A 24,942-nucleotide genomic window follows, 5' to 3' on the forward strand; every position below is an offset into this window, starting at 1 on the left:
TCATGTGTAGGAGGTACTTTCACAGTGATGGTATTGGTAGCTTCCCCTGGACTTTCATGCCAAAGCATCTCTGCTGCCATACAAGTAGGTGGTGCCAAGGAAGAGGTGGGGCAGGAACCAAGGGTGTTCAATGTTGGACTAGTCTTCTGCTGTCTGTAAAATGCTCCTGTTTATAGAAGAACAGAGAACTTTGCAAGCTGAATATTGGAAACTCTGCTTTCTTGTCAAAGAGAGATCATGGGGACCCAAATTTACCAATGTGGTTTATAGCCAGCCTGTGCCTGCCCCACTGCTAGGTGTCCTGAGTTCCTCAATTTGTGGGAGCCTACAAAGCACATTCCTGTCTTCTCAGCCACCTCCTCCAGCAGCAGGACCAGTGTGACAGCTAGGGCTGGAAGCTGCACGCCTGGGAGGCAGAATCTGGCCAGCATCACAAAGACAGCAGTTCATGACCTGGACACCTCTTTAGCAGCCCTGCTCCTCGATGTTCCTTGGCATAAGGCAAATTATGCTGGAGACAAGGGCTCCTCGCTTAATTAAGCAGGGCCTGTACCTATAAATAACTTAAGGAGGACTAGTGTAGGCACAGGCATGATATAACTAACTACTCACTTCTCACCTAGCATACCTCAGCTCCTGCATGCCTAGTCATGTCCTTATGGGGTGGTGGACTTGACACCTGAAAAAAACTCAGCTAAGTACATTTCATCTGAGTCAAAAGCACTGGAACGCCTTTCATAGCTGTTACCCTCTGACTTGTTTGCCCTCCCATAGTCCTTGGTAAGGCTTATTTTTTTTTTTTAAGAAGATCTTTCTCACATGGATTTCTGGGGCCACTGTAGCCAGTGGGTAGGGGGACAGCCCCGAAGTCGGCGCGGCAGCGGGCGGGAACCTCCGAGGGGCTGCAGGGCGCCCGGGCCGTCAGAGGCCGCCGGCCGTCGGCGGGGCGCAGGGGCCGTCTGCCTCCCCGGCCCTCCTTGCTGGGGGGCAAGCACCGCCGGGGAGCTGCCGCGAACCTCCACAGCGCTGGCGGGAAAGTACTTATTCACAAATCAGGAGCAGCCGCGGGCCGGTTCGCGGGGTCCCGGCCCGGCGGTATTGGGGGCCGCTGCAGCGTACTTGGCCCCACCGAGGGCGCAGACGGGGCCGGGCCCCGCCGCGTGTGCCGGCAATAGAGCTCCGCCGCAGCTGCTTCTCCCGGAACTCCGGGTGCGGCCGCTGTTTCCGGGGGGTCGCCAGAGCGGAACGTCCGGCGCGGGCCCACGCGGAACGTCCGGCGCGGCGGGACAGGACGGGACAGGACAGGTGGGTGGCGGCCCGCGGGCAGCGGCCCCACGGGAGGACCCCGTCCCTGAGGAGGCGCGGGGCCGGCCCGCGGCGTGCCCGGCAGCTCCATGCTGCTGTGGCCTTGGAAGTCGGATTATGCTCGGAGTAAAGTAGCGGCCGTCCCGCACCGCCGGGAGCAGGCTGCCGGCCTGCCCGGCCACCCACGTTCTGCAGGGCACGGAGCCCGGCCTGGGCCGAGCCCTGCGGCCGTGGTGGTGAGAGCGCGGTGCCCGGCGCGCAGGCCTGGGGGCTGCCAGGAGCCCTGCTTGGCGCTCTCCGTGTGCGGCCAGGCAGGGTATGAATTAGCTATCTTTTCAGAGCTGGTTCACTAGTGTTTACACAGTGCTGCTGTTCTCTCACAGGTGTGCTCTGTGTGTTAACTGTGTTTCCTCCTGTGTCAGCTCTGTACGGTATCGCACAGAGGCGACGTACGTCGTGTTGATTATAAATAATTGTTGAAAGAGTAAGATGGAGGAAAAAGAGAAAAAGAAGCATCGTGCAAAGCATAGTGGGCCAAAGGCAGAGAAGAAAAGGAAACGTTATCTCAATGACCTAGGAATAGGAGACGAGGAGAATGCACGTAAGAGAAACCCCAAAGCCTTTACGGTCCAGTCCGCTGTGCGGATGGCCAGAACTTTCCATAGGTAAGAAATGGGAATTGGTTATAGAGCATGCAGGGTTGGCTGGGTGGATAGGGGTTGGCTGGGGTTTCCTTGCTACTTTGTGTAGAAATGTACATGGTGTAGTTTTCATTGGTGTACTCACATAGCTTTCATCGTTCACCAGGTCATGTTGTAGTTTTTATATATGTGTCAGAAGTCTGGTGTTTTCTGCATCTGTGTTACGTGATACAGCTGCATTAGTATTAATGGAGAAAAAAGTGTACAGCTCCTTAGACTTAGTGGGAGTTCCACATACATATAATATCTGGGCTCTTGGTGAACCTTTGTTTCCAAGCTTTTGTAAGTACTGAAAACTTTAAAAGAATAAATGTTACTGGTCTTTAAGTTCTTGTATTTATGTATTACAAATTTCTTCCCAGAACTCAGGATTTGAAGACTAAAAAACATCACATTCCTGTGGTAGACCGTACTCCCTTGGAGCCACCTCCTGTGGTGGTGGTTGTAGTTGGTCCTCCCAAGGTTGGGAAGAGCACCTTAATAAAATGTCTCATTAAGAACTTCACCAGGCAAAAACTGATTGAAATCCGGGGTCCTGTTACAATTGTTTCAGGTGAGAACAAAGATACGAGAAATGGAAATGCTTATTTTGCACTACTTATTTGTCTTGCTTTTGGAGCTGGGATGTGTTCATGTTCTCATAATTTGCAGTTATTTCGAAGAAATCGTTTTGATGTGTTGTCAGATATACTCATTAACAGTAAAAGAATAGTGGGATTTAGGCTTTTGGGGGACTTGTCCCTCTAAACTTGTTTTCCACCCTGCTGGGATCCCAATTCTGTTTTGTTTTTTTTTTTTTCCCTTTCTGTCTTTTTTCCAGTTTCTGCAATCCCCCCAGCTTTTCCCAAGTTTTCCACTGGGTTCTCTTTTTCCTTTTGAACTGTTGTTCTCTGACTTCATCCTAACCTCAACACGTTTTTCCCATTCTTTCAGGTTCCATGTCCTATAATCCTATCTTTGTGTCCTTTTTCTTTCTTAAGCCAGGAATTAATTTGCCTAGCCTTTTCCAGTTACATTTTTCCATCTTACCCCCGATCAGTTCCTTTTCCTTTCTGTTAAGTTTTCATCCCAGTTTCCATTTGTCTTAGTCTGTTCCCTTCATACTTTTCCCTGAATGAATTCCAGGGGGGATCACTGAGGTTGTATGGGGGAGCACAGCCCACAACAACTGAAGGAACCAATATGTGAGGGAGATCTTGCTTGGACGCAGACAACTGTGTGTTATGTGCAGTATGTATGTATACTCTTCAGAGACTTTAACGAATAACTCTCCCTTTTGCAAGGAATAATTGACAAATATGGGACAGAAAAAATGGAAAGGAAAATTTGTGTTAGATTGGATTTCCTAATTGGTCTACTGGGCTGAATTTTGCTGTTGATAACCTGAAGGAAAAAAACATGATACCTGTTGTCTACAGTTGTTTAAAGTTGTTATTCCTGTTGTCTGAAGTTCAGTTATCTAACTCAAGTTAGGAGAGCAAAGTTAACAAGTCAAGCCAAGGGCAATTTTTTCTCATTTGGATTCATGTTAAGAAATTTTTTTGATGTGTAAATCTACTGGTTTTTGTTTTTTGTTTTTGTTTTTGTTTTTGTTTTTTTTAAAGGCTAGAACAGAGTGTGTTTTTCCTAGTAATATCAAAAGAACAAAAATATAAAATAAAATCCACAGTATCAACTCTGGGGCACCTAAAGATAAAAGAAGCAGAGCTTTGTATTTTTTTATTTTTCTTATTAGCATTGTTTTTGGAAAAGGCCAAACAACTCCTTTGCAAACATGTACTCAACCTGATAATTTTAAACCAAAAAGTTAAGAATTTTATAAGCATTTGAAAATGGGCACTTCTATAGTGGCTTATGTTGGACGACCTATATGCTAGACAAGAATTTGAGTCCCAAGTACTCTTCAGGAATGTGACCTGAAAAGAAAACAGTGGACTAATTAGTTTTCTCCATCCTTTTCAGTTTTTGATTCTTAATTCATTTTTCAGGTAAGAAACGCAGGCTAACTATTATCGAATGTGGATGTGATATTAACACAATGATTGACCTGGCTAAAGTTGCTGATTTGGTAAGTTAACAGTGGCATGTGATTCCTGCTATAATGTGCATTGAAAATACTACTTTTGACTGGACTGCATCAATGTCTGATTTCTCTACCCATTGTTATCAAAAGAAAAACTGTCTTTGGTTTCAGAGAGAACAGGACTAAGCTCAACAATAAACCTAATATTCTGGAACAACCCTTAGGACTTCCCTTATCCTGGGGGTAGGGGGAATAAAGTGTGTGTGTGTGGTGGTGGGGAGGCTGTGGAAGAAGGGAGATGCAACTGAACTTCATTGGTAATGCAACTTGGTACGCTTTTAATGGAAGATCTAGCAAGCCAAGGTAATAAAGTGACTTTTCATAAAGGGATTTGGTCAAACTATGTGAAATCTGAAAATGGTTTTTAGTCAAGAAGTTTTCAACTAATGTGCAAAGTAGAAATATCTATTTAATTTACTATTTGGTTTTATTTGATGCACTCTGATGTCTCCACCTTTGGAGATTGCTCTGCAGTAATATGATTGATTTCAGTGGAGTGTGTGGTCACCCTTGTAATTTGGATTGTGGATTATGTCAGCTGATCTTGGGGACCCAATGCATGATCCATATGTCTATTTAGAATTTTACTTTACTTGTGGGTTTGGAGTATATTATTCATAGCCTAGTAGGATTTGGGATCCTTACCTAAATATTTACTGTCTAAATATCTAAATACATGGATGCACTAATCTAGATATTGTTCGCCTTGCATGTTTTCTACTTGAGGAAGATGTATTAAAAAATACAAAAATTTTCTGTTAGTAGATGTGATGTATATTTGAGATTCTGCATGCACATAGTGATGCTGAGAATCTATTTGATTTTATTGTTAGGAAGCTGAGATTACATAATTGCTTGCAGATGTCTATCATCAGGTCTCATGTGTTGTAAGTTCTTAAATGCTGAGGCCTTAATACAACTTTGCTTTCATTTTCATGTGACTTTGCGTGCTGCTTTTGCGTGTCGGTGCATTTTAGTGATGTGTAACAGTCATTGCAACGTGAGCAGTAAGTTTGTCTCGTTTTACCAGAAGACTTGGCCTTAGAGGCATTAGTGCATCCAACACACAGATATAAAAATTTTACTAATTTTCTCAGATATTCCTGTGAATATTGGAAGATACTCAATTTTGCATATTTTCAATTCACGAAGTAAACACCTGTTCAGACCTTATTATGATAACTGTATGTTATGCGTTCATAGAGCAGCCTTATTCTTCTATAGTTTGCTTGGAGACAACGAGCAACTCAAATATCTATAAAGGAGATGTGATTGACTGGAAGAAGAGATTTTATTTCCTAAGCCCCACTAACTTCTGAAGCATAGATCCATATTTTTCAGTTAAAAAGCCAAAGTTGATTTTCAGGTTATGTAAAAATAAAGAACAAAACTTTTTGCAAGATTTTGGTTCCCAAGGAGCTTTTGACTTTAAAGGTGTGATCTTTGAAATGAGCTCATGTGGGCACTGTGGTATTGTTATAGTGAAATGCTGATGTTGTGTTTTCAGGTTCTGATGCTTATTGATGCCAGCTTTGGATTTGAGATGGAAACATTTGAATTCCTGAACGTTTGTCAGGTACATGGCTTTCCCAAAATTATGGGAGTTCTTACCCACCTGGATACATTCAAGAACAACAAACAATTAAAGAAGACTAAAAAGAAGTTAAAGCACAGATTCTGGACTGAAGTATATCCGGTATGACATTCAACATTAATTTTTCCATATATTTTGCATTATGGAAGCTAAAGTAAGAGTGGGGCAATACTTAAGTGTTTAATATGTTCTTACGTTTTAAAAATAATACTATAAATGGACAATGCTGATGATGTATCAGATTATGTAATCTTTTATTTGCTAAAGTACTTGTGTAATTATTCTTTATCCCAATGTGACTAGCTACTAAATGTGTGGTATTAGTAAAAAGGTCCATTACACAGGTGCTGTGCAAGGAGGATCAGCTTGTAGGTCTGAGAGACAAATTAACCTTTGTATGAGGTTTTCTGGATGTGAATTGTTTTCCCTTGAGATTTATGGTGCAATTTTCATGTTGAAGTAAACTAGTTAGTTTGATCTTTTGGAACCAATTGTAACCTTCAATTTCCTGTTAATGATTTACAAGTTAGAATGGCATTACCTTTTTTTTTTTTTTTAGTTTTGTTGGTATTAAATTGATGTTTAGTGGTTTTATGTCTCTTTTTCTATGTGTTTAGGGTGCTAAGCTGTTTTATCTGTCTGGGATGGTTCATGGAGAATATCAAAAGCAGGAAATTCACAATTTGGGGCGTTTTATTTCAGTAATGAAATTCCGACCTCTTACTTGGCAAGCATCTCACCCATATGTTCTTGCAGACAGGTGTGTGCTTTTCTCTCTGTTCTTCAATCTCAGCACAGATAGTACCTCACTGTTTAAAAAACTATAATAGTTTAAAAAAATATAATATTAGAGCCAGTAATTGATATGTGTGACTGTGTATTTAGTGTTATCCAGGTGTATTTGGGAAAATGAAAGGATACTCTTCAGGTTTTTGCCAATAACTATAGCCATTCAGTTTTTCACTTGCATCGGATCATGTAGATAGGCCTTTGGTACATTGTAAATACTTTTGAAACACAGAAGGAAAAAAAGTAAAATAATCCTGCTTGTTGGTTATATTGAGTTTCTGTGGAAAAGAAGCAATATTCCAGTAATTTAACAACAGCTGCTGAATTAGTTCTCCGAGTTCCCTGGAACATCCATTCTGCTCCATCTCCACGTGTAGGATTTGATTCACAGTCTCTTTGGAACATGAAAGTAATCTTGATGGTGGCTGTGCCTACCTGAGAAATTACCTCACCTTTCATATTGTATTGCCAGAATGCTTACAGTTATGACTAAATTCCCCCAAGAATCCAAGGTGCCTACAACAAGTCTTTTTCAAAGCTTTTAATTCTTTAGAAAAAATTGTCAGAGAATTAGATAACCATCATGCAAGGTCCTGCAAAATGAGCAAAGCAAAGAGAGGGAATATGAAAAAAAAATACATTCTGTAGTCTTTAGGTTTTAGGTTGCTGTAACAGTTGCAATTATTTTGATGTTGGGTCAGTTTTAAAACTGGTTTTAGGAGGGTTGTGTGTGGGAAGTGTATAAACAGTAATTAAAATGTACTAAGGAAGCAGTACCTGTTTAGTGAAGTGTCAGTAAGTCTTCTGGAAATATATTGTTGACCATGATTGTACAAGTTTTAAAATACATTATTAAAATATTTTGGAAAGATCTTTTTTCCTTTTTTTTTTTTTTTTTTTTTTTTCTTGTGATCATTCTATTTTGATATTAGAGTCTGCAGAGCTTGTAGTGGCAGCAGTGATGCTGCAGTTCTCTTTTTCTTTAAATTTCTTTTTTCAAAAGTTACTGGTGGAGCTGCTGGGTAGTCTAAATTTTTTTTTTTTTCAATCTTGGGTAGAATGGAAGAGTTGACAAACCCGGAAGATGTTCGAATCAATCCCAAATGTGACAGGAAGATATCTCTTTATGGATATGTGAGAGGAGCACACCTCAAAAACAAAAGTCAAATTCATATGCCAGGTAATTTATCAGATTCTTAAAACTGTTTTTATACTGATCTATCAATAACAGCATAGCTGTTGCTATTTTTATCATGGAATGATTTGTATCTTTGAACTATACATTGTAAAATAGATTTTCCACCTTTCTAAATGCATGTTGTGCTTTTGGAAATTATTTTTCATGGTACATGTTTTTGTAAAAATAAATCCTTGTAAATAGTGTTGCTTTTAATTGTGCAGTTTTGTTGCAGTGTTAAACACAATATTGGCAATATCTGAAGTTTTTCAGAGGTGTTTTCCTTTGAAAGGTGCCTGAAGTACAAGACATACCAGCCCTAATAATGAAAAGTAAATTTGGCTTATGTAAAATTTCTCATATTCATTGAATAAATTTAATGTTTTACGTGAATTATTTAAAAGCTTAAATTCAGAAATATTTTAATAATAAATTTACAGACCTACTCAGAAAAGCGAGTTGCTCGTTTTCTCATTTAAAAACAAGCAAATAACCCCAAAGCTTTTCAGTACTCTGGTGAACTTACCACTGAACTTAAAGAAGCATATGTAAGGCAGAAGAACTGGATGTTGGATGCAGAGCTCGCTGTTGATGAATCAGATAAATCACTGAATGCTGCAATGTTGGGATGTTTTTGTTTATTTTAATCTCTTCATGGTGAATTGTACAAATGATAGAATTAAAGCTTTGTGAAAACCTTTTTATTTCCCTTGTCTGTTACCCCAGGTGTAGGAGACTTCACTGTGAGTGATGTCAGTTTCCTACCAGACCCCTGTGCTCTACCAGAACAGCAGAAGAAGCGTTCTTTAAATGAGAAAGAGAAACTAGTCTATGCGCCTCTTTCAGGAGTTGGGGGCATTGTATATGATAAAGATGCTGTTTATATTGACCTGGGTGGAAGCCATGCTCATGAAAAAGAGGTAAACGACTGCTGTTGGTGGTTTGAATTCTCTTGCAAACTGTAGTTTTTATCCTTAGAGTCAAAATAAGTGTTTAAAAAGAAGCTTTTTTAAAATAATCAATTCTTATATATTTATGTTGGGTAACTGCTTTTTCTCCTCCTTCTCCAGAGGAGGGCTGTTTTTATTATCTCTGTGTAAAATATTGTGCAAAACTTTTGAAGAATCGGTTAATGATAAGTACCTGAAGTTAATTTCATAAACTTCCCAAACATTGACTTAAGCCTTACGAAAACTCCGGGTACTGGGATATTGTCACTCTTATTTTGCAGGGCAGGGTGATTGTGGGGGAACACGTAGAGGATTTGACTGGTTGAAGGGAGAGGTGGAAAACATTTGTGTACAAACAGATTGAATTGAGCTGTTTTCCCCTGTATTGTGCTAAATGTCTGGGTCAATGATGATGTGCGCTTCCTGATATTTACTGTAGTGGTTGCATACTGTGAAGGAGGGCCTCTTTAATTTTTGTTGGGTTAATGTTGTGTATGTGTTTGAAATGTGAAGAGAGGAAGGGAGACCTTGCTATTCTGAGAAAATAGTTATTTAAAATGCTTTGGAATTTTTTCTTGCATATGCATATTTCTACTGTTTTAGACAGATTAATGATTCTATTAGCTGTTCATTAAACATTTGCTTATTCATTTTAATTAAAAAGTAAAAAATCTTGGCTTTCCAGGAGGAAGTAAGACCAAATCACGAACTGGTTCAGAGCCTCATCTCCACACATTCAGCCATTGATGTTAAGATGGCATCAAGCAAGGTCTCTCTCTTCATGGACTCTAGACCCTTAGGTTCAGAAGATGTAGGACAAGAGTAAGTTTTGAATGCTGAGCAGTGTTTAAGCATGAATGAATCTCTTAATTTCAGGTTCCAATTTAGGTAAAATTCTCCATAGAGCACAGTTAGTAGGATATCTTACTACCTAATTCTTCCTCTTCTGAGACTAGTCATATGCCACGTGTATTTTGAGATAGGAATAATTGATACTAGAAAAGTTTTGCAAGCAGTATAGTCCTGCTTTCCAGGAATTCCTTGCTGATACAGCACTAAGTAACATATTTCTGTTTTTCTTCAAAGTCTTGGAGAATGGCAGTTAAAATTTTCAGTAAAAATTAATTGTATAACCTATTTTCATTCCATGGAAAATGAAGAAATTTCTTGGAATTGTTTATGGCTATAACATCGGGTGTATTCTTGAATTAAGAGGCATTCTGTACTTCAAGAACTCTATTGCCTTTTTAATGTTCTCTCTAACCTTGCTCTGTTTTTTTTTTTTTAAAAAAAAAAATTAAAAATATGAACACGAAGCTTCATTGTTTCATTAAAATTTCCTTGTACTTTAATATCTTGTCCCAAATGTGATCTTCGGGAAAACAGGTTTGTGATGCCAAAAGAAGAAACGCAAATTGATTTGGAGACTGGAAGAGTACGTCGGAAGGCATTATTTGAAGAAGAGGAGAAGGAAAGTGATGATGCAGTAAGTGATGAGGAAGATGACCAAGAAGCAGCAATGTCTGAGGATGGAAGTGATGGTGATGATGAGGATGATGCTGAGGAAGAAAGTGACAGAGAACTATTAGAGGAAGAGATGGCTATTGGGAGAGCCAAACGTCTGAAAACAGAGGTGGATAAAGAAGTAGTGAACGAACTGCCAGCATTTGCAGACAGTGATGATGATCTTGAGATGAGTTCTGAAGAAGAAGGAAAAACTGCCCCTGAAGAGAACGAGATGGAGGAAGATGAGGAGGAGGAGCAGCAAAGGAATTATGAAAATGAAAGCTCAGATAGTGAATTTGAGGTTGCAGGCAAAAGAGTAGCTGAATCTAAGCAGTGTGAAATAAATCCTGAAGATAGAGAAATGAGATCACAAATCTCAGATCACAGTCTGAAAAGAAAATCAGTGTTCACTACAGATTCGGGAAACTGCACAGCAGAAGAAGCATCAGAATCTGAGGCTGAGAACTCTTCCCTTGATCAGGGTGAAGATGAAGGATCACGTGATGAATTAGAAGTTGAAGAGTCAAATAGGAAGGGATTTCAGTACACTCAAGCAAAGAAAGCTGATAGTATTAGACGGACTAAACTTAAAGTAGTAGAAGCTGAGGATGATGATGTGGAGAATCTACTGAGAGAGGAAGAGGAGTATGAAGAGAAAATAGATTTTTCTGCTGACACAACAGGTAGAGTATAAATGTAAAAAAAAATTTCTGTCCATTTTTAACTGGGTTCATTGTTAAAGGGTGTTATAATTAGTAAATATTATATACTGTTGCTCCTCCTATATATACATATATATATTTAAGTGGCAAACTTCAAGTTGGGAAACATGGGATTATCTGTGATTAAGCCTTTGATTTGCAATGTAGTACGCAGGTCTTTGGTTCCCTTCCTCTGAAATGGAGGTGATTCATTTTATGAACTTCATTGATTCCGTATACATTTAGCTTTAATCTTTATGGCTTTTTGTGTAAAACAAATTATGATGCTCTGTTACATTTGGAAAGAATAAAACGTTCTTGAGGGAACCTTACTAAAATGTATTAACTACTCACAGAGCCCTGGAACAGGTTGCCCAGAGAAGTTGTGGAATCTCCATCCTTGGAGATACTCGAGAGCCATCTGAACATGGTGCTGGGCAATCTACTGTAGGTGACCCTGCTTGAGCAGTGGGCCTGGACAAGGTGACCTCCAGAACCTCAGCCACTGACAGTCTGTGAAGAAGACATGTATCATCATGAAAATAATCAAATCTGTTGCTAGTGCTAATAATATCTTAACATTTTATCCTAAAACTAGGACTGATCAAAAAAAACCCCAAACCAGCAATGTAATTTGTTAGCCGCAATTTATGTTTCTGTGTGTATATAGAGTATAAAAAAAAAAAGAAACAGAGAGTTGTGTTAACACTTCTTAAGCTTCTTGTCATGTCATTATTTAAATTATTTGTGTAGGTTCTAATTCTTTTTTGAGGTAGAATGCAAATTTTTTCTCTTTTCAGGTGCACTTAAGTGGAAAGAAGACCTTACACAGAAGGCAGCTGAGGCCTTTCTAAGACAGCAACGTTCAACCCCCAATCTTCGTAAACTCATATATGGAACAGGTACAAATCTGTTTGGAAACTTGTACTGTCTTAATATATGGTAGCTTTTTAGCTGTTACCAAGTTTGCAAGTCTGAATCTTTGAGCAGTGTCTTTTGGTGGGAGGCTTGAGGAGAGTTTATGGACTTTTTTAATTGGTGATATCAATTTTCACTAATAATTGTAATAAAGACAATTTTTACTTTCCCAATAAAAAGCATTTTGAGCTCATTTTCCAGACTACTCAATTGTTTCTCATGTTTTCTGATACAACTGTTTCCCTCTGAACATTTGAAGTTTGGTCATTAGTATGATTATCTGGTAGATACTATGCAAATCCATTGTGGTAATTGATGTGTTTCATAAAGGAATGTTGTTTGTTGGCTGTTTTCAAGAATTTCTGTCTCGGTGACTGAGAGTGGAATATTCTCTTAGATGTGACATAGTATTATCATGCCTGTCATAAGGGTCTTTGTCAAGAAAAAAAAAAAGATAGCTGGCTTAAAAAGAAGAGAAAACTGCTATTTATGCAATTTGTCTGGTTTAATTCACAACTTTTCTGGTAGCTGTCTGAGTGTACAAACCTCATTGTGCAGAACCTCTGTAGAACACAATGAGAATTTGGCTTTTGTAAACCTTCCACAGTGCAGGAGCAGGAAGGTTTGCTGACATTCTCAAGTCCAGTATTTGTGATTTACAGAATAGCTTAATGTTGTTTCTATTCACAGATCGTTTGGTATTGTTTCTACTTATGATATTCAATAATCGTCCTGTGTTTTTACTTACTGGGCAATATTTTTTTCAGATTATTTCAGTTATGCCAACAGAACCAGATTTCAGGTTATTCAAAGAAATTTGAACTGTTTGAAATTTGTGAAATGAATTACTTGTTTCCATGTGGACCAACTGTACAACTGAAGTTCACTATGGTCACAGAGTATAGTATCTCTCTGGTTGCTGCTCACCTTATTTTGTCCTTGTGAGGGTGTTAGTTTAACTCTTACACTGCGTCAGTGTACTTTTCGGTCATTTATATGTAAAACTATTTGTAGTTTGCATCTTTTTTCCTCAAAGTACTGCAGGTATTGTGAAATGTAAGGCAGAAGAGAGGTTGTTAATGAATGTAATCCATGTACTGTGGAGGAAATAATCGCGGCTTGTACGTTTCATTTAGCTGTGGAGGATGAGGACCATGAAAGTAAGGATGCAGGTGATGAACTTGGAGGTTTGTTTCATGTCAGCCGTCCAGACAAAGCATCCAAACAGAAGGCTAATGCACTTGACTGCTCCAAATTTCTGATAGAAAAGCCACAAGATTGGGATTTAGAAGAGGTAATTCCATTGGATAATTGCTTCTGTGTATCCTATACTAGTTGTGTCCTGGCTATGTCTCAAATAGCACTACTGAGTTGTCATTGAAACGGACCTATGGGAGCGATGTCCAGAGTGGCAGATCTTCTGCTACTTGCTGTCATTAGAAGTATTTAGTAGGTAACAGATTTCAAACCATGTTCTTACAGGAATGGAAAGTTAGATTAAGTCAGTTTAATGCCTGGCTCTCTTGACTGTTTGGTGGATCACTTTGCTATTTATTTACTGAAAATTAAAAAGCTGGGGAATCACGAGTGGAAAATATGATGTAGGGTAGAGACCTTCTTACTCTAAAGATCTTTGGGCAAGAGCTGAGTTGGTTTCACATTCCTGCTTTTGCTGAGGCATTGTGTAGTTTTGGTAAAGATGTGTTGATGTGGAGCTATGTGTGAGAATATCAGATTATCTCTGAGGTAGTGTCTCTGATGGATGAGTGAGGAGCATACTGGAGCATGTTTCTGTTGATGACAAGCTGTAACCGTACAAGGCAATGACACCATTATCTTGCAGGTTATGAGCAGTATTCGAGACTGCTTTGTTACTGGAAAGTGGGAAGATGATAAAGATGCAGCAGAGCTGTTGGAGGAAGATGGTATGTGTAAGACTTCTAAAAGTGATTGATATATACAGGACTTGAGAAAAGTACGGCTTTGTAGTTAATGTATGTAGAATGTTTTGCATTAGCGATACACTTGCAATTTTTTTCAAATATTACATAAAGTATTATACAGGTACTAATATAATTAAACAGTGCTGTAAATCTCTGTACAAACAGTACACAAGTAGCACATTCTGAAAATTTCCACTGAAAAATAGGTTATATAATTTAAATTGGGAAATGGAGTCCTTAGTCAATACTTAGCCATGACAACTTTGAGTTATGTATTTGAGTTTAGCTATTCGTTCTCTATGTATGATTTTCTTTTGGGTAGTCCCGGTAGAAATAAGCAGAAATTCTTTAATGGGAAGACAAACTGGCCATTCACATTTGGCTGAAAAGTGAGATCTGTATTCGGATGTTTTGGAGGTATTGTTTTTATTCAGAAAATTTTAAGAATATGGCTGTATTTTATATGCAAAATGATTGTGGTTTGACAGGCTTCTATAAGCATTTGATTTTACCTTAAATCTTGTCTGCTATATTTAAAATTTTTTATTAATTTTATTTTTTTAAATTCAAGGTAGGAGCTGGATTGCTCATGTCTTGTCACTAGAGTGCTAACTAATGTGCTGTGTGGTCCTTTGGAATGATCTGAAACTTACTTATTTACATTTTTGAAATCATAAAGTTAAAGGTACTGGAAAGAAAAAGGAGGGGCCACTGGAGTTCAGCTGAGAATTTTCAGCTAGAACTATACAGAGGGCAGAACAGACTTATAAAATTGTTGATGGGAAGAAAAAGTATTGGGGCTGAAACTATTCTACAAAGCAGTACTGGGAAATACACAATACTGAAAATATGAGAAATTGTACGGAACAATACAACAGAATTTGTATTTGTAGAATTTATAGAACTGCAATGTAACAGAATGGTTAACTGTCAGATATCTTGGGTGCTTATTGTTGCAGAAGAACTGTATGGAGATTTTGAAGATCTTGAAACTGGTGCTGTGTACAAAGGAAAGCATGCTGCTGAAGGAGATGAGGTCTGACCTGTGTTATTATGTTCTTTAGCAACATAATCGTATGAGTTTCTAATCAAGTGGTAGGCATCCTATGTAATAAATTCAGTTTTCATGAATCAGTAGAAAAGATCAATGGGAACAAGGAAGAAAAGGTGTATGTATTGTGGACTTTGGAACCTATAAATATCTAGAATGGCATGGTTTTAGTCTCAAACTGAATTGTTTGAAGTTAATTATGCAGGAGAAGTCACCTGACTTATTTAACGGTAGGTGTCAGACTTAATCAAGAGCTGGAAGATCTGGAGGTACGAGAAGTATTTTTAAAACTGAATGTGATTGTAACTGTACTACATCATTTCATCTGATGCAGAAGACTGTAGAGCTCTGTTTATACACAGCAAATCGTGGAAACTGACACAGTTTCCTAGTCATTCCTCATATCTGTATAAAAGAGGCTGGTGGAAGCAATTTTATGCTGTGGCTTGGATGTCTTCCAAGAACAGAGCTGTAGTTGTCTGTGACAATACAGATTGAAAAAATCAATTTTTTTTTTTCAGACTGAGCAACTTGATGGCTTTGCGTTTCATTATAAAATTGAGGGTAACAGCATAATTTTGGCAATTTTCAAATGGTCTGTGAACAAACTTCCTCCTCTCTGGCCTCTGGAGTGCTGCCTTCCAGCACAGTATTACTCAGTGCTATCAACAATTACTTCTTTTTCCCCTCTCTTATGATGTGTGCTTATTTTAGCTGTAGAATAACAGATAGGTCAGTTCTAGGGTCTGTTCCCTGACACTAAAATAAATCTTAAGTTTTCTCATCAAAAATGGGTATGATTAAATCATGAAATGTTTTGGTCATTGCTGAAGTTACATTTTCTTGTATGAATAACTTACTAATTTCAGTCTAACACTGAAATATTTTTAAAGTGTCTAATAATTTGCATTATGACAAAATATTACTTAATATATTTTCCACTGCTAATCAGAAGCGGTTGTTTTCAATGTACTGTTTTACATGTTTGATAACTTAACCGTTGATTAGTCTGGAAGTGAAGATGAGGAAGAAGGTGGAAAAATGTCCAAACCAGAACCTGAGGAGGAGGAAAAGAAAAAGGAGCGCATGGATAAGAAATGGAAACTGAAAGAAATGTTTGATGCGGAGTATGATGAAGGGGATGCCACATACTTTGATGATCTTAAAGAAGAAATGCATAAACAAGCACAGGTACAAGCTGTTAGCTTGGCAATTTATCTGCATATGTATCTTGAAAAATACCCCACAGAGTTTGCCCAGAGGTTTTTTACTGGAGACACACATGAGATTCAGGAGCTGCTTCAGAAAGTACACACAAAGAAATACATGCTTGCAATTTTTTATGGCTGAACTTTTTGATTCCCTTAGCTGGAAAGAAAAACAAGCAAACAAGCCAAACTACTGAAAGCTTAATTTAAATTAACTTTAGTTAACCATATTCTAAATCACAGAATACATCAGGATGTGTCATCTAAATATCATCTACTTCAAAGTTTTTAGTAGTTACCCATTTGTCCCTTAGTGGTGGAACTAGCATGACAGGTCTCAAAAAAACCCCCAAAACATGAGAGAGAAGGTTCCCCTCCTCTTCCAGGAAGAGGAAAAAAAGGCATCCTTTTATGTGTAGGAAGGTGAAAGTCTTTCTCATACTAACTTGTGTCAGATATTTTCCTGGTATTATTTTTGGTGTGATTTTTGTTTGTTAGTAATGGGTAAGTTAGTTCTGTGTGTCAGTGTTTTTCATCAAACTGTCAAGTTAATTTGAGGAAAAAATAATTAATGACCATTTCTCTGTTCGTGTGGTAGTAGTCTTCAGGGTAATGCTATTCAGAATTGGAGGTGTTGATTTTGCTCCAGGCCTTGGTTTTTTAGATTAATCTTGTTGAAAGTAACTTCTTTCTTTGACTGACTTGGAAGAACATTGCGTTGCATTGCTAATAACTTCACTGTCTTCTCTTCTGACAAAATGTTGCCCTAAATAGTCATTACATTAATCGTTACCTTCTTGCATTAGCCTCTGTCATAAGTGATCATTTGAGCTCTGGTATGCTGATGTACTTAGAAAGAGCACTTAAAGCATAAAGAAGGACGTTCCAGTAAAAGAATACTAGACAATTTACAACTATTTCACTTGAGATCTTTACAGAAATACATATCAGCAGTAGTCCTACTGCAAAATGGAAGGGCAAGGATCTCAAACTGTGAGATGTGTAAAGAATCTTGGACCAGAGAAATGAAATTAATAATTAGTTTGCTTAAACATGGCGTCTTATAGGTAGCTGGACATCAGGAGCGAGAACAGGAGGGTGAGGTTTCTGTTACTTACAAAGATATCTTGTTAAATATTTACACGGTATCTGCATTCTTATGGTAAGGATAGCTTTAAAAGACCCTTTTGACGATACACAGTGTGAGGATGAACAGAAATATTTTTAAGCTGCTGAATAAGATACGAGCTTAGCCTCCTCATAAAGTGACACCTTAAAGATCAGGACATTAGCTTTAAAAGGTACTTGGGCTCCTAAATCAAAAACGTACTTTTGATAGTTGTATCTTTAAAATCCAAAGTCACCATTATGAAAGGTATATCAGGAGTCACTCAGTCATTTGCTTCTCTTGGGTACTGTCTTTCAAGTATACTAACAGGCCCACTTGGGATTTCAAATTGGAAGGAATTCATGGTGGCAGAGATCTTGCTCTGAATAAAAAGTCACAAAACCTATCAGATCTTTGCCAAAAGATTTATATAAGTGTTAGCATGTTTTAGATAGAACCGGCACCTCATGAACAAGTTGTTAATACTAAGATTTTGTAAAACACATGATGACTTTCTCTTTGTCATGTAGCTTAATCGGGCAGAATTTGAAGATCAAGATGATGAGACCAGAGTGCAATATGAGGGCTTCCGGCCTGGGATGTATGTTCGAATAGAAATTGAAAATGTCCCATGTGAATTTGTCCTGAATTTTGATCCTCATTATCCTATTATCTTGGGTGGTTTAGGGAACAGCGAAGGAAATGTTGGATATGTACAGGTATGTAGCAAAAACTGAGTGCACTTTATATTGGTACAGGTGTGCTTCAGAGTGTCTAGAGTTATTATTTAGTTTGTGTTTATTAAAGATACAGTAAACACAGAGAGAAACCTTCATCTTTGTCCCTTGAATAGGGGATTTGCTTTTGACACAATTAACTCTACAATAGTAGACACTGGATTTTTACAGGCTTAATTGGATCACTGGAAGAAGCTATTGTTATTCAGTGTTCATCTGCAGAGATGTCTCAGGAATAAGGTCTGATACTGTGATTGCTAAATTGCAAACGTAAATTGTATTCTGAGGTTCACAATCTATGGACAAGTGGCTGTAGAAAAGTTACTAGCACATATATATATTTAATATAATACTTGCTTGTATGCGTAGAAACATGACTTCAAAGCAAGAGAAATACTGATAAGCTTTATCTTTCTGTCAGCCTAGGGTTAATGAGAACATTTGAAGAGATAAAGCTTGCTGAATAAAAAACTCTAGTGTAGATGGAAATTGCTTTCAATCATTCCTGAAAATTAAGGCTTGAATTTCAGAATTAATGTTATTATCCTGTAATAGCATTGTTCATCTTTTCTTCTAATTAGTTGCGCCTGAAGAAGCACCGATGGTATAAGAAGATACTTAAGACACGTGATCCTTTAATCATCTCATTAGGGTGGAGGCGATTTCAGACTATCCCCATGTTCTACATTGAAGATCACAATGGGCGTCATAGACTTCTGAAGTACACCCCACAACATATGCATTGTGGGGCAACTTTTTGGGGTGAAGACATTCTGGAATTACTTTCCTGTGTCACTTAATCATTATAAAATTCTCAAGCTTTCCAGGGTGTATCAGGAAATATAGCCAGTAGCTTTTGGAATGAGAAGTCTTTAAAAGTTGTATACCCCATGGAATATAAAATAATTCCAAATAGTATTGGAAAATAGGCAGTTGCCTATCATTTGTGAATTATTTGGCTTTTAATCAAATTTTGAGCATTCTGCTAGGTTGTGCTGTATCAAAGAGGAGCCTGACTTGTTGTCTGTGTGCACACACTGTGGGCCCAGCCTTGTAAATGCTTCTGTACATGAGTAGTGTCTTTTTAACCATTCCTTTAACTTTTGTGGGGCTATTTGTGTGAGTAATGAGTTGAATGCTTTAATTGGTTTTATTCGTTGAGAATATTTGGCACATATTTCTAAGCTTTCTGACTTTAAATAGAGGCTATATGTCATATAGTGAAGCTTTTAATAAATTTTTTAAATTTAATTTTCTTGTAGGGCCCATCACTCCTCAGGGGACAGGATTTTTGGCAATTCAGTCTGTCAGTGGCACAACGGTAGGTTTTTTGTCACAAAATGTTGATTTCTGCTTTCCATGGGTCTTTGGATAAAATATATAGAATTGGGGAAGAAGGTTTACATACAGTAAAGCAGTGATGTTGTAGGAACTGAGAAAGTAAGTTGGCTCGAGCTTTTGAAAGGGGTATTGTGATGAGTTGGGAAACTGGATGGAGGCTTTTTTTTTTTTTAACAGTTTTCATCTGCTACACTGAAAATTACAAATATTGCTTTATTATTTACTGTGGAAGGATTTATACCTACTTGATTTTCAGGTACTAAATATTTAGATGTCTTTTAAAACCTTTTTACAGGATGAGATACTGATGTTCCTGTTGAAAAAATTTGCCCTCAATATGATTTCTCTGCACCTTAGTAGAATGTTTATGGGTATCTGAAATAATTTAAATAGTGTTAAAGCTGTATTTATCAAATGTGATCTTTGTTGCATATATATTACCCAAAGGTAGATTTATGTTTACATAAAACATATAACGAAAGCATTGCATAGCATTGTGATGAGCACGACAGTAATCAGTGGTGATTACTGTTATCTTTGTAAAATATGCCTTGTTTAAGTCCTATTGCACAGTCATCTTGTTATATGTATTAAAAGGCCATTTTCATCTTGTGTCCCTAGCATAATAGGGCTTACAGCAGTGCACAGAGCTTTCCTTTGAGACTTTCTGTCTGACTAGGGTTCTATTTCATAAAAAGAACACAGTGAGGTAGATAACAAGGACTCTTAGATTGCTTCTAAGGTAATTAGAATGGCAGTTCTGAAAGTCTCAGTAGTGAATGATAGGGATGTTCTGTCAGCAGCACTTCAACTAGTCTGTACGAAGTCAATTTGCATTTGTTGTGCTGCTGTACACCTGTAAAGGTTATAAATCCTGAACTCAAACTCTAAAACGTGATGAAATTGTATCAGTGAAAGGGTTTCTTCACTGTTTGGTAAATAAACATTCAGCAGCGTCTTTCATCTCTGTATGTTTCAGCCTGATTTCCGGATTGCTGCGACAGGAGTTGTGCTTGATTTAGATAAATCTATAACTATTGTAAAGAAATTAAAGCTAACTGGTTTTCCATTCAAAATTTTTAAGAACACTTCTTTTATTAAGGTAGGTATGTATACTGTAAAACCAGATGTATCAATGTTAGGAGGGAATGCTGGGGGTCCATCTGTCTTTTCAGAAGTAGAGGTTCCCAGTAGTTGTTGCATAGTGTTCTGGATCTCAGTAGCTGTCTGGGCTTTTTGAGCTCTCTTCAGTGCGGTCTCTAAAGGTACTGATCATTAGCCAATGAATATGATTTATTGTTAATCAGACAAAAATACCAGAGCAGTCTCCTGGCTCACAGTGAATGTGGGTTTTTTGTGTTTTTGTTTTGCTTAGGTTTTTTCCCCCCTTTCTTCCTCAAACACACTGGTTAACTTCCCACAGTGGCAGACACCCCTGCATAATGTGAATGTGTCCCTGGTGTCATTCCAACTGTTTGATCCCACTGAATTTCAGCTCTGGGATCAAAGGTGACTTCTAGCAGTGCTTAGGACTTCACAATTACAATTACAAAAGTGCTTGGGGCAGGAAGTGTTGCAGAATTGAATTTTAATTGTCCTTCCAACTGTCCTTAATTGAGCTTTCAGGCTCAGGAAGAGGTTAGGTTATTCTTCATTTGGGGCAGTAAGCAACTAAGCACTGATCTCACCAATGAAGCACTCAAGTGTTCGCAGTAAGCACGCACAGAATTTTTCCTGACCTGCTTGTGGTTTATGAAGGAAGCAGAAACCTTGGAGAGCTATATTGTGTTAGAGTCTCATAGCTAGCAACTTAAGGCAGCTGACTTAAGTTTAAGGTGTGCTGTGTTCCAGCAAATGATTTTAAAAGAGAACTGGACAATTTCTCTTAAGTATCTTCTGTTTCAGAGTTTTAAATGTATATATTTAATGCTAAGAAGCCTTGCCTGTGGTATATGACTCTAAGTAGATTAGGTTTAGTGGTTTACCTTAAAGTCAGCTCAGTAGGTTTTTGTATAGTCAGCACTCTCGGTATAAAGACAGTGTTATGTTGTTCTTATTTCTTTATAAGTTATACTTGTGGGAATTACTTATGTTTTTGTGGCCTGAGTAGGTCACAGAGAGAGGCTTAGCATCATGAGTGATGGTGGGTAATTCTCTCTTTCAGGGAATGTTTAACTCTCAGTTGGAAGTGGCTAAATTTGAAGGTGCAGCAATTCGTACTGTGAGTGGTATCCGAGGACAGATCAAAAAGGCCCTCCGAACTCCAGTAGGTGCTTTCAGAGCAACATTTGAAGACAAGTTGTTGATGAGTGGTAAGTTGCACTTTCCATGTAAGTTATCACACAACTTTTGTCCTGCTTCACAGATTGAAAAGCTGTGTCTCAATCTCAGGAATCTGATAATTGAGATGTGAATTCAAAGAGCATGAAATACCTGGTGAGATGCAGAATGAAATTTTTAAAAAGTACATTTTATGTTGGATTTCTTTCAGTTATACTCAAAAGTCATATCATATGCAGATGAAAAGGTTTGTCTTGGAGACCTATTGCTCTGAGTGTTTTAAAGTGTTTTACACAGCATGGTATGCTTTTCTCCTTGAACATGAAGATGAATTGTATTTAGTGGTGCAAGTGCTAGAAGGACATTTTTCTGAGAAATCCGAAGAGTGGTATTGTAACTCTAGTTAACTTTTTTCCTAACCTTTTGTGGAAATTTTGCGGGGTATATAGGGAAGCGATCTCCTATGTTTGCTGAGTGTCACTGTGATGTTGAGAACATGAGTTTATGCTTATTTAGGTGTTTGACCTCTGTTTTCCTAAACTCATTACAATTCATGGGTAGTGCAAAATAAAAGCACGTTATTTCTTTTGTAAAAATAGGCAGAGGAAAGCAAATTGTTTTCGTTAGTAGAGGCATAGACACATACATGAACTCTGCTGCTAGTTCTTTAATTGAGTATGAGTAATGAATAGGGTGGTATTCAGCTGGCTGCTCTACAGGAATATGTACTGTTTATGACTTCATGGGGCTTTGCAGAATCCAACTGTACAAACAGTTACATTGCTTTTGCCTAATGTTGAAGAGATTTGGTGTATATATACCAAACATAATGCTAGCATGTGTTCTAGATGTTCGTTATCTATTCTGTTCAGGCAATCTTTGCTTAGAGTGTGGATGTGGTGAACTGTGTTGTTAGAGCCAAGTAACATTTCCTTTTCTTTCAGATATTGTCTTTGTGAGGACTTGGTATCCTGTTTCTATCCCAACATTTTATAACCCTGTAACATCTTTGCTGAAGCCAGCAGGTGAGAAGGATAGTTGGAGTGGAATGAAGACGACAGGCCAGCTGAGGCATGAGCGAGGCATCAAACTGAAACAAAACAAAGATTCTCTCTATAAGGTATATTTGATATGTCTCTTTTTAAAAGAAAAACAACAAGCACACACAGCAGTGATCACAGTCAAATTTGCACTCTGTCTCAGACCTGTGCAAACTGAGAGCAGTGTAATTACATGTTCATACACATACATGTATGATTTCGTATTTTTGTCCACAAGGCACAACGTTTCGTGGCATGAGATGGGAATAAAGCAGTGGAAAGCACATTGTTGTGGGTCAATGAAATTTTATAGAGTAATCTGCAGGGTAGAAGTCTTCTCTCAAAGCTTCCTGAAACTTCTGTTATAGTGAAATTGGGGTGAACATACCATTCACAGTTCAGTGCAAGGATATCTGAGAACGTTTTATGGGTTTGGGTTTTTTTTGGAGGAGTGGGGGCTGTTTGATTTGTAGTGTTTTGAGTTTTTTCCTTGAAAGCTTTTTAAGATCATGAATCTTATATGTTCTGTATCCATTCTTTCAGCCTATTGTGAGGGAGAAAAGGCATTTCAATAAGCTCCACATTCCTAAAGCGCTGCAGAAGGCACTGCCTTTTAAGAACAAGCCTAAGAATCTTGAGAAGAAAGGCAAGACTCCAAAAGACCAGTGGAGACCAGCTGTTATCAGGGAGCCTCATGAAAAGAAGGTAATTATCACTTATTGTGAAACAAGGACTCATGAAGGGTAAATGTGTTGCTTAGACCATTCCTAACTATTGTTTTAGCACTTGAATCTACTGCTAGTGCTAAAGACATAAGAGCTCCCAGTGAAAAATTATCACCTGCAATCTGTTTTGTTCCTGTTTGGCACACAGTATGTATGTAGAACTGTTGCTGACTGGATGATGTCTGTTTTTTAAACTGGTAGATCACCTGAAGCCTAAATATGACTTGTGTCCTTGTCACAGCACTTGCAATGTTATTTCAGTTGGATGTAGTGCGCTCACATTATGGGTGACTTTAACTGGCAGCTGCAATCTTTTATTTGACTTGTCATTGCTATGCATTATTAACACAGATAGGACTTGAAGCAAATATTCTACTTCAGATATTGAGAATTACAGAGTGCGTGCAAAGGCAAGAAGATCCAAACTTCAGTTTAAGTGTTCTGTAATAGTAATTAGGGATAGCCTTTTAAATAGTATCTAACCAAAACCACAGTTCACAAAAATTAACCTTTGATTAACTTCTTAATATGTTAAATAATTAAACCATATTAGAAATTGGGTAAAAGGTGCAGAAATAATTAGGAACTTTCCTTCAATCTCTGATTCGTTCTGTGGCTCTCTGCTGAGGTTAAACTGCTTCTTGCTCACCAAAACCGAACGTTTGTATGTTGATTGTCTATTTTCTGTTTTAGATATCGGCCTTACTCAGTGCTTTGAGTACAGTGAATAATTACAAGATAAAGAAAGCCAAAATGAAACATCGAGAACAGCTTAAAGAATATCTCAAAGTTAAGCAGAAGGAGGATGAACAGAAATTCAAGAGGCAAAAGGAGGCTAAGAAAAAAATCTATCGTATATTGGGACAAAGGGAGAAAAAGAGGCAGAAGTCAAGCTTGAAAGGATCTAGCAAGGGAGAGAAGAGTATGTAAAGTTTAATCAGATTTCAGGCCAAATGAGGAAATAGGGTAGCTGTGCAGTTTTCTGTTGAAGAAAAAAAAAGGCCTTGGACTACACTAGATGTGCTTTCAAGAAAAGAAAAAAATGGAAATATGACCTTATTCACGCTCTTGAATACATTTGGCAGTGTATATAAATAAGATGTAGAAGTATGGATTGTCATTTTTCTCCATGGTATTTTGGAGGACTTTGTATTTCAGTATATTTCTGTCCATACTGCACATTCTGTCTAACCAATAAAGTATTTTAATGTCAATTACAGAATATTGTTTGTTTGTGAGTGTTTTGCCTTCGTAGTATGAGACTTCTGTGGGAGAAAGAACTCCTCTGGATGTCTCCAAATGTGTTCCTGTGTTGGCAGCACTTTGAGCCATTGCCTAAATTTGCCCTTGAAATCTTCCATTAAAAGGCGTGAAGATCAGCTGTTACTGGGCAGAAGTTTTGGATTCTGTAGCTTTGATGTGCTAGCAGGTGCCACCACAGTAGCTTGTTCCTGTGCTTAGACCATCTGGTCCTTCATGAAAGCAGTTTTTTCTGCTTCTCACTAGATGTTAAGCAGATCTTCAAAGTAGTGTGCAATCCAGGTCTTCTGTTACTTCAACAGGTTTGGCACACTGAGACTGTCAGTAGATCCCTCAATGACTGCAGCTTTCTGGGCATGCGGTGTCAGGTCTTTCCCAAATGTAACTACTTGGTGATTTTCTGTGAGGTAAGCACAGATGAGGTAAATTTTGCTTCCTTTGGGAACGTCTTCCTGTGTCCAGCCAGCTTGGTTTGGTGATACGGTGTTAGACTTTCTTACGATGAATGGAGAGGAGAGGTAGTAG

General features: G+C 38.1%; 1 protein-coding gene across 1 annotated transcript; it reads left to right on the forward strand.

The window, feature by feature from the left end:
* The first annotated feature begins 1,716 nt into the window (after nucleotides 1-1,716).
* Nucleotides 1,717-24,379, forward strand: BMS1 (BMS1 ribosome biogenesis factor). Its single transcript, XM_086466901.1, has 22 exons — nucleotides 1,717-1,970; nucleotides 2,369-2,559; nucleotides 3,995-4,074; nucleotides 5,597-5,785; nucleotides 6,301-6,443; nucleotides 7,531-7,652; nucleotides 8,376-8,569; nucleotides 9,285-9,421; nucleotides 9,986-10,788; nucleotides 11,607-11,708; nucleotides 12,861-13,018; nucleotides 13,568-13,649; nucleotides 14,627-14,703; nucleotides 15,727-15,909; nucleotides 17,565-17,753; nucleotides 18,353-18,533; nucleotides 19,034-19,092; nucleotides 20,092-20,214; nucleotides 21,277-21,424; nucleotides 22,337-22,512; nucleotides 22,976-23,137; nucleotides 23,851-24,379. The coding sequence occupies exons 1-22, from the start codon at nucleotides 1,795-1,797 to the stop codon at nucleotides 24,085-24,087; spliced, it is 3,912 nt and encodes a 1,303-aa protein (XP_086323027.1). The 5' UTR covers nucleotides 1,717-1,794; the 3' UTR covers nucleotides 24,088-24,379.
* Nucleotides 24,380-24,942: the final 563 nt, after the last annotated feature.

Source organism: Leptosomus discolor, chromosome 6 (assembly GCF_034619465.1).
Source record: "Leptosomus discolor isolate bLepDis1 chromosome 6, bLepDis1.hap2, whole genome shotgun sequence".
Taxonomy (NCBI): Eukaryota; Metazoa; Chordata; class Aves; order Leptosomiformes; family Leptosomidae; genus Leptosomus; species Leptosomus discolor.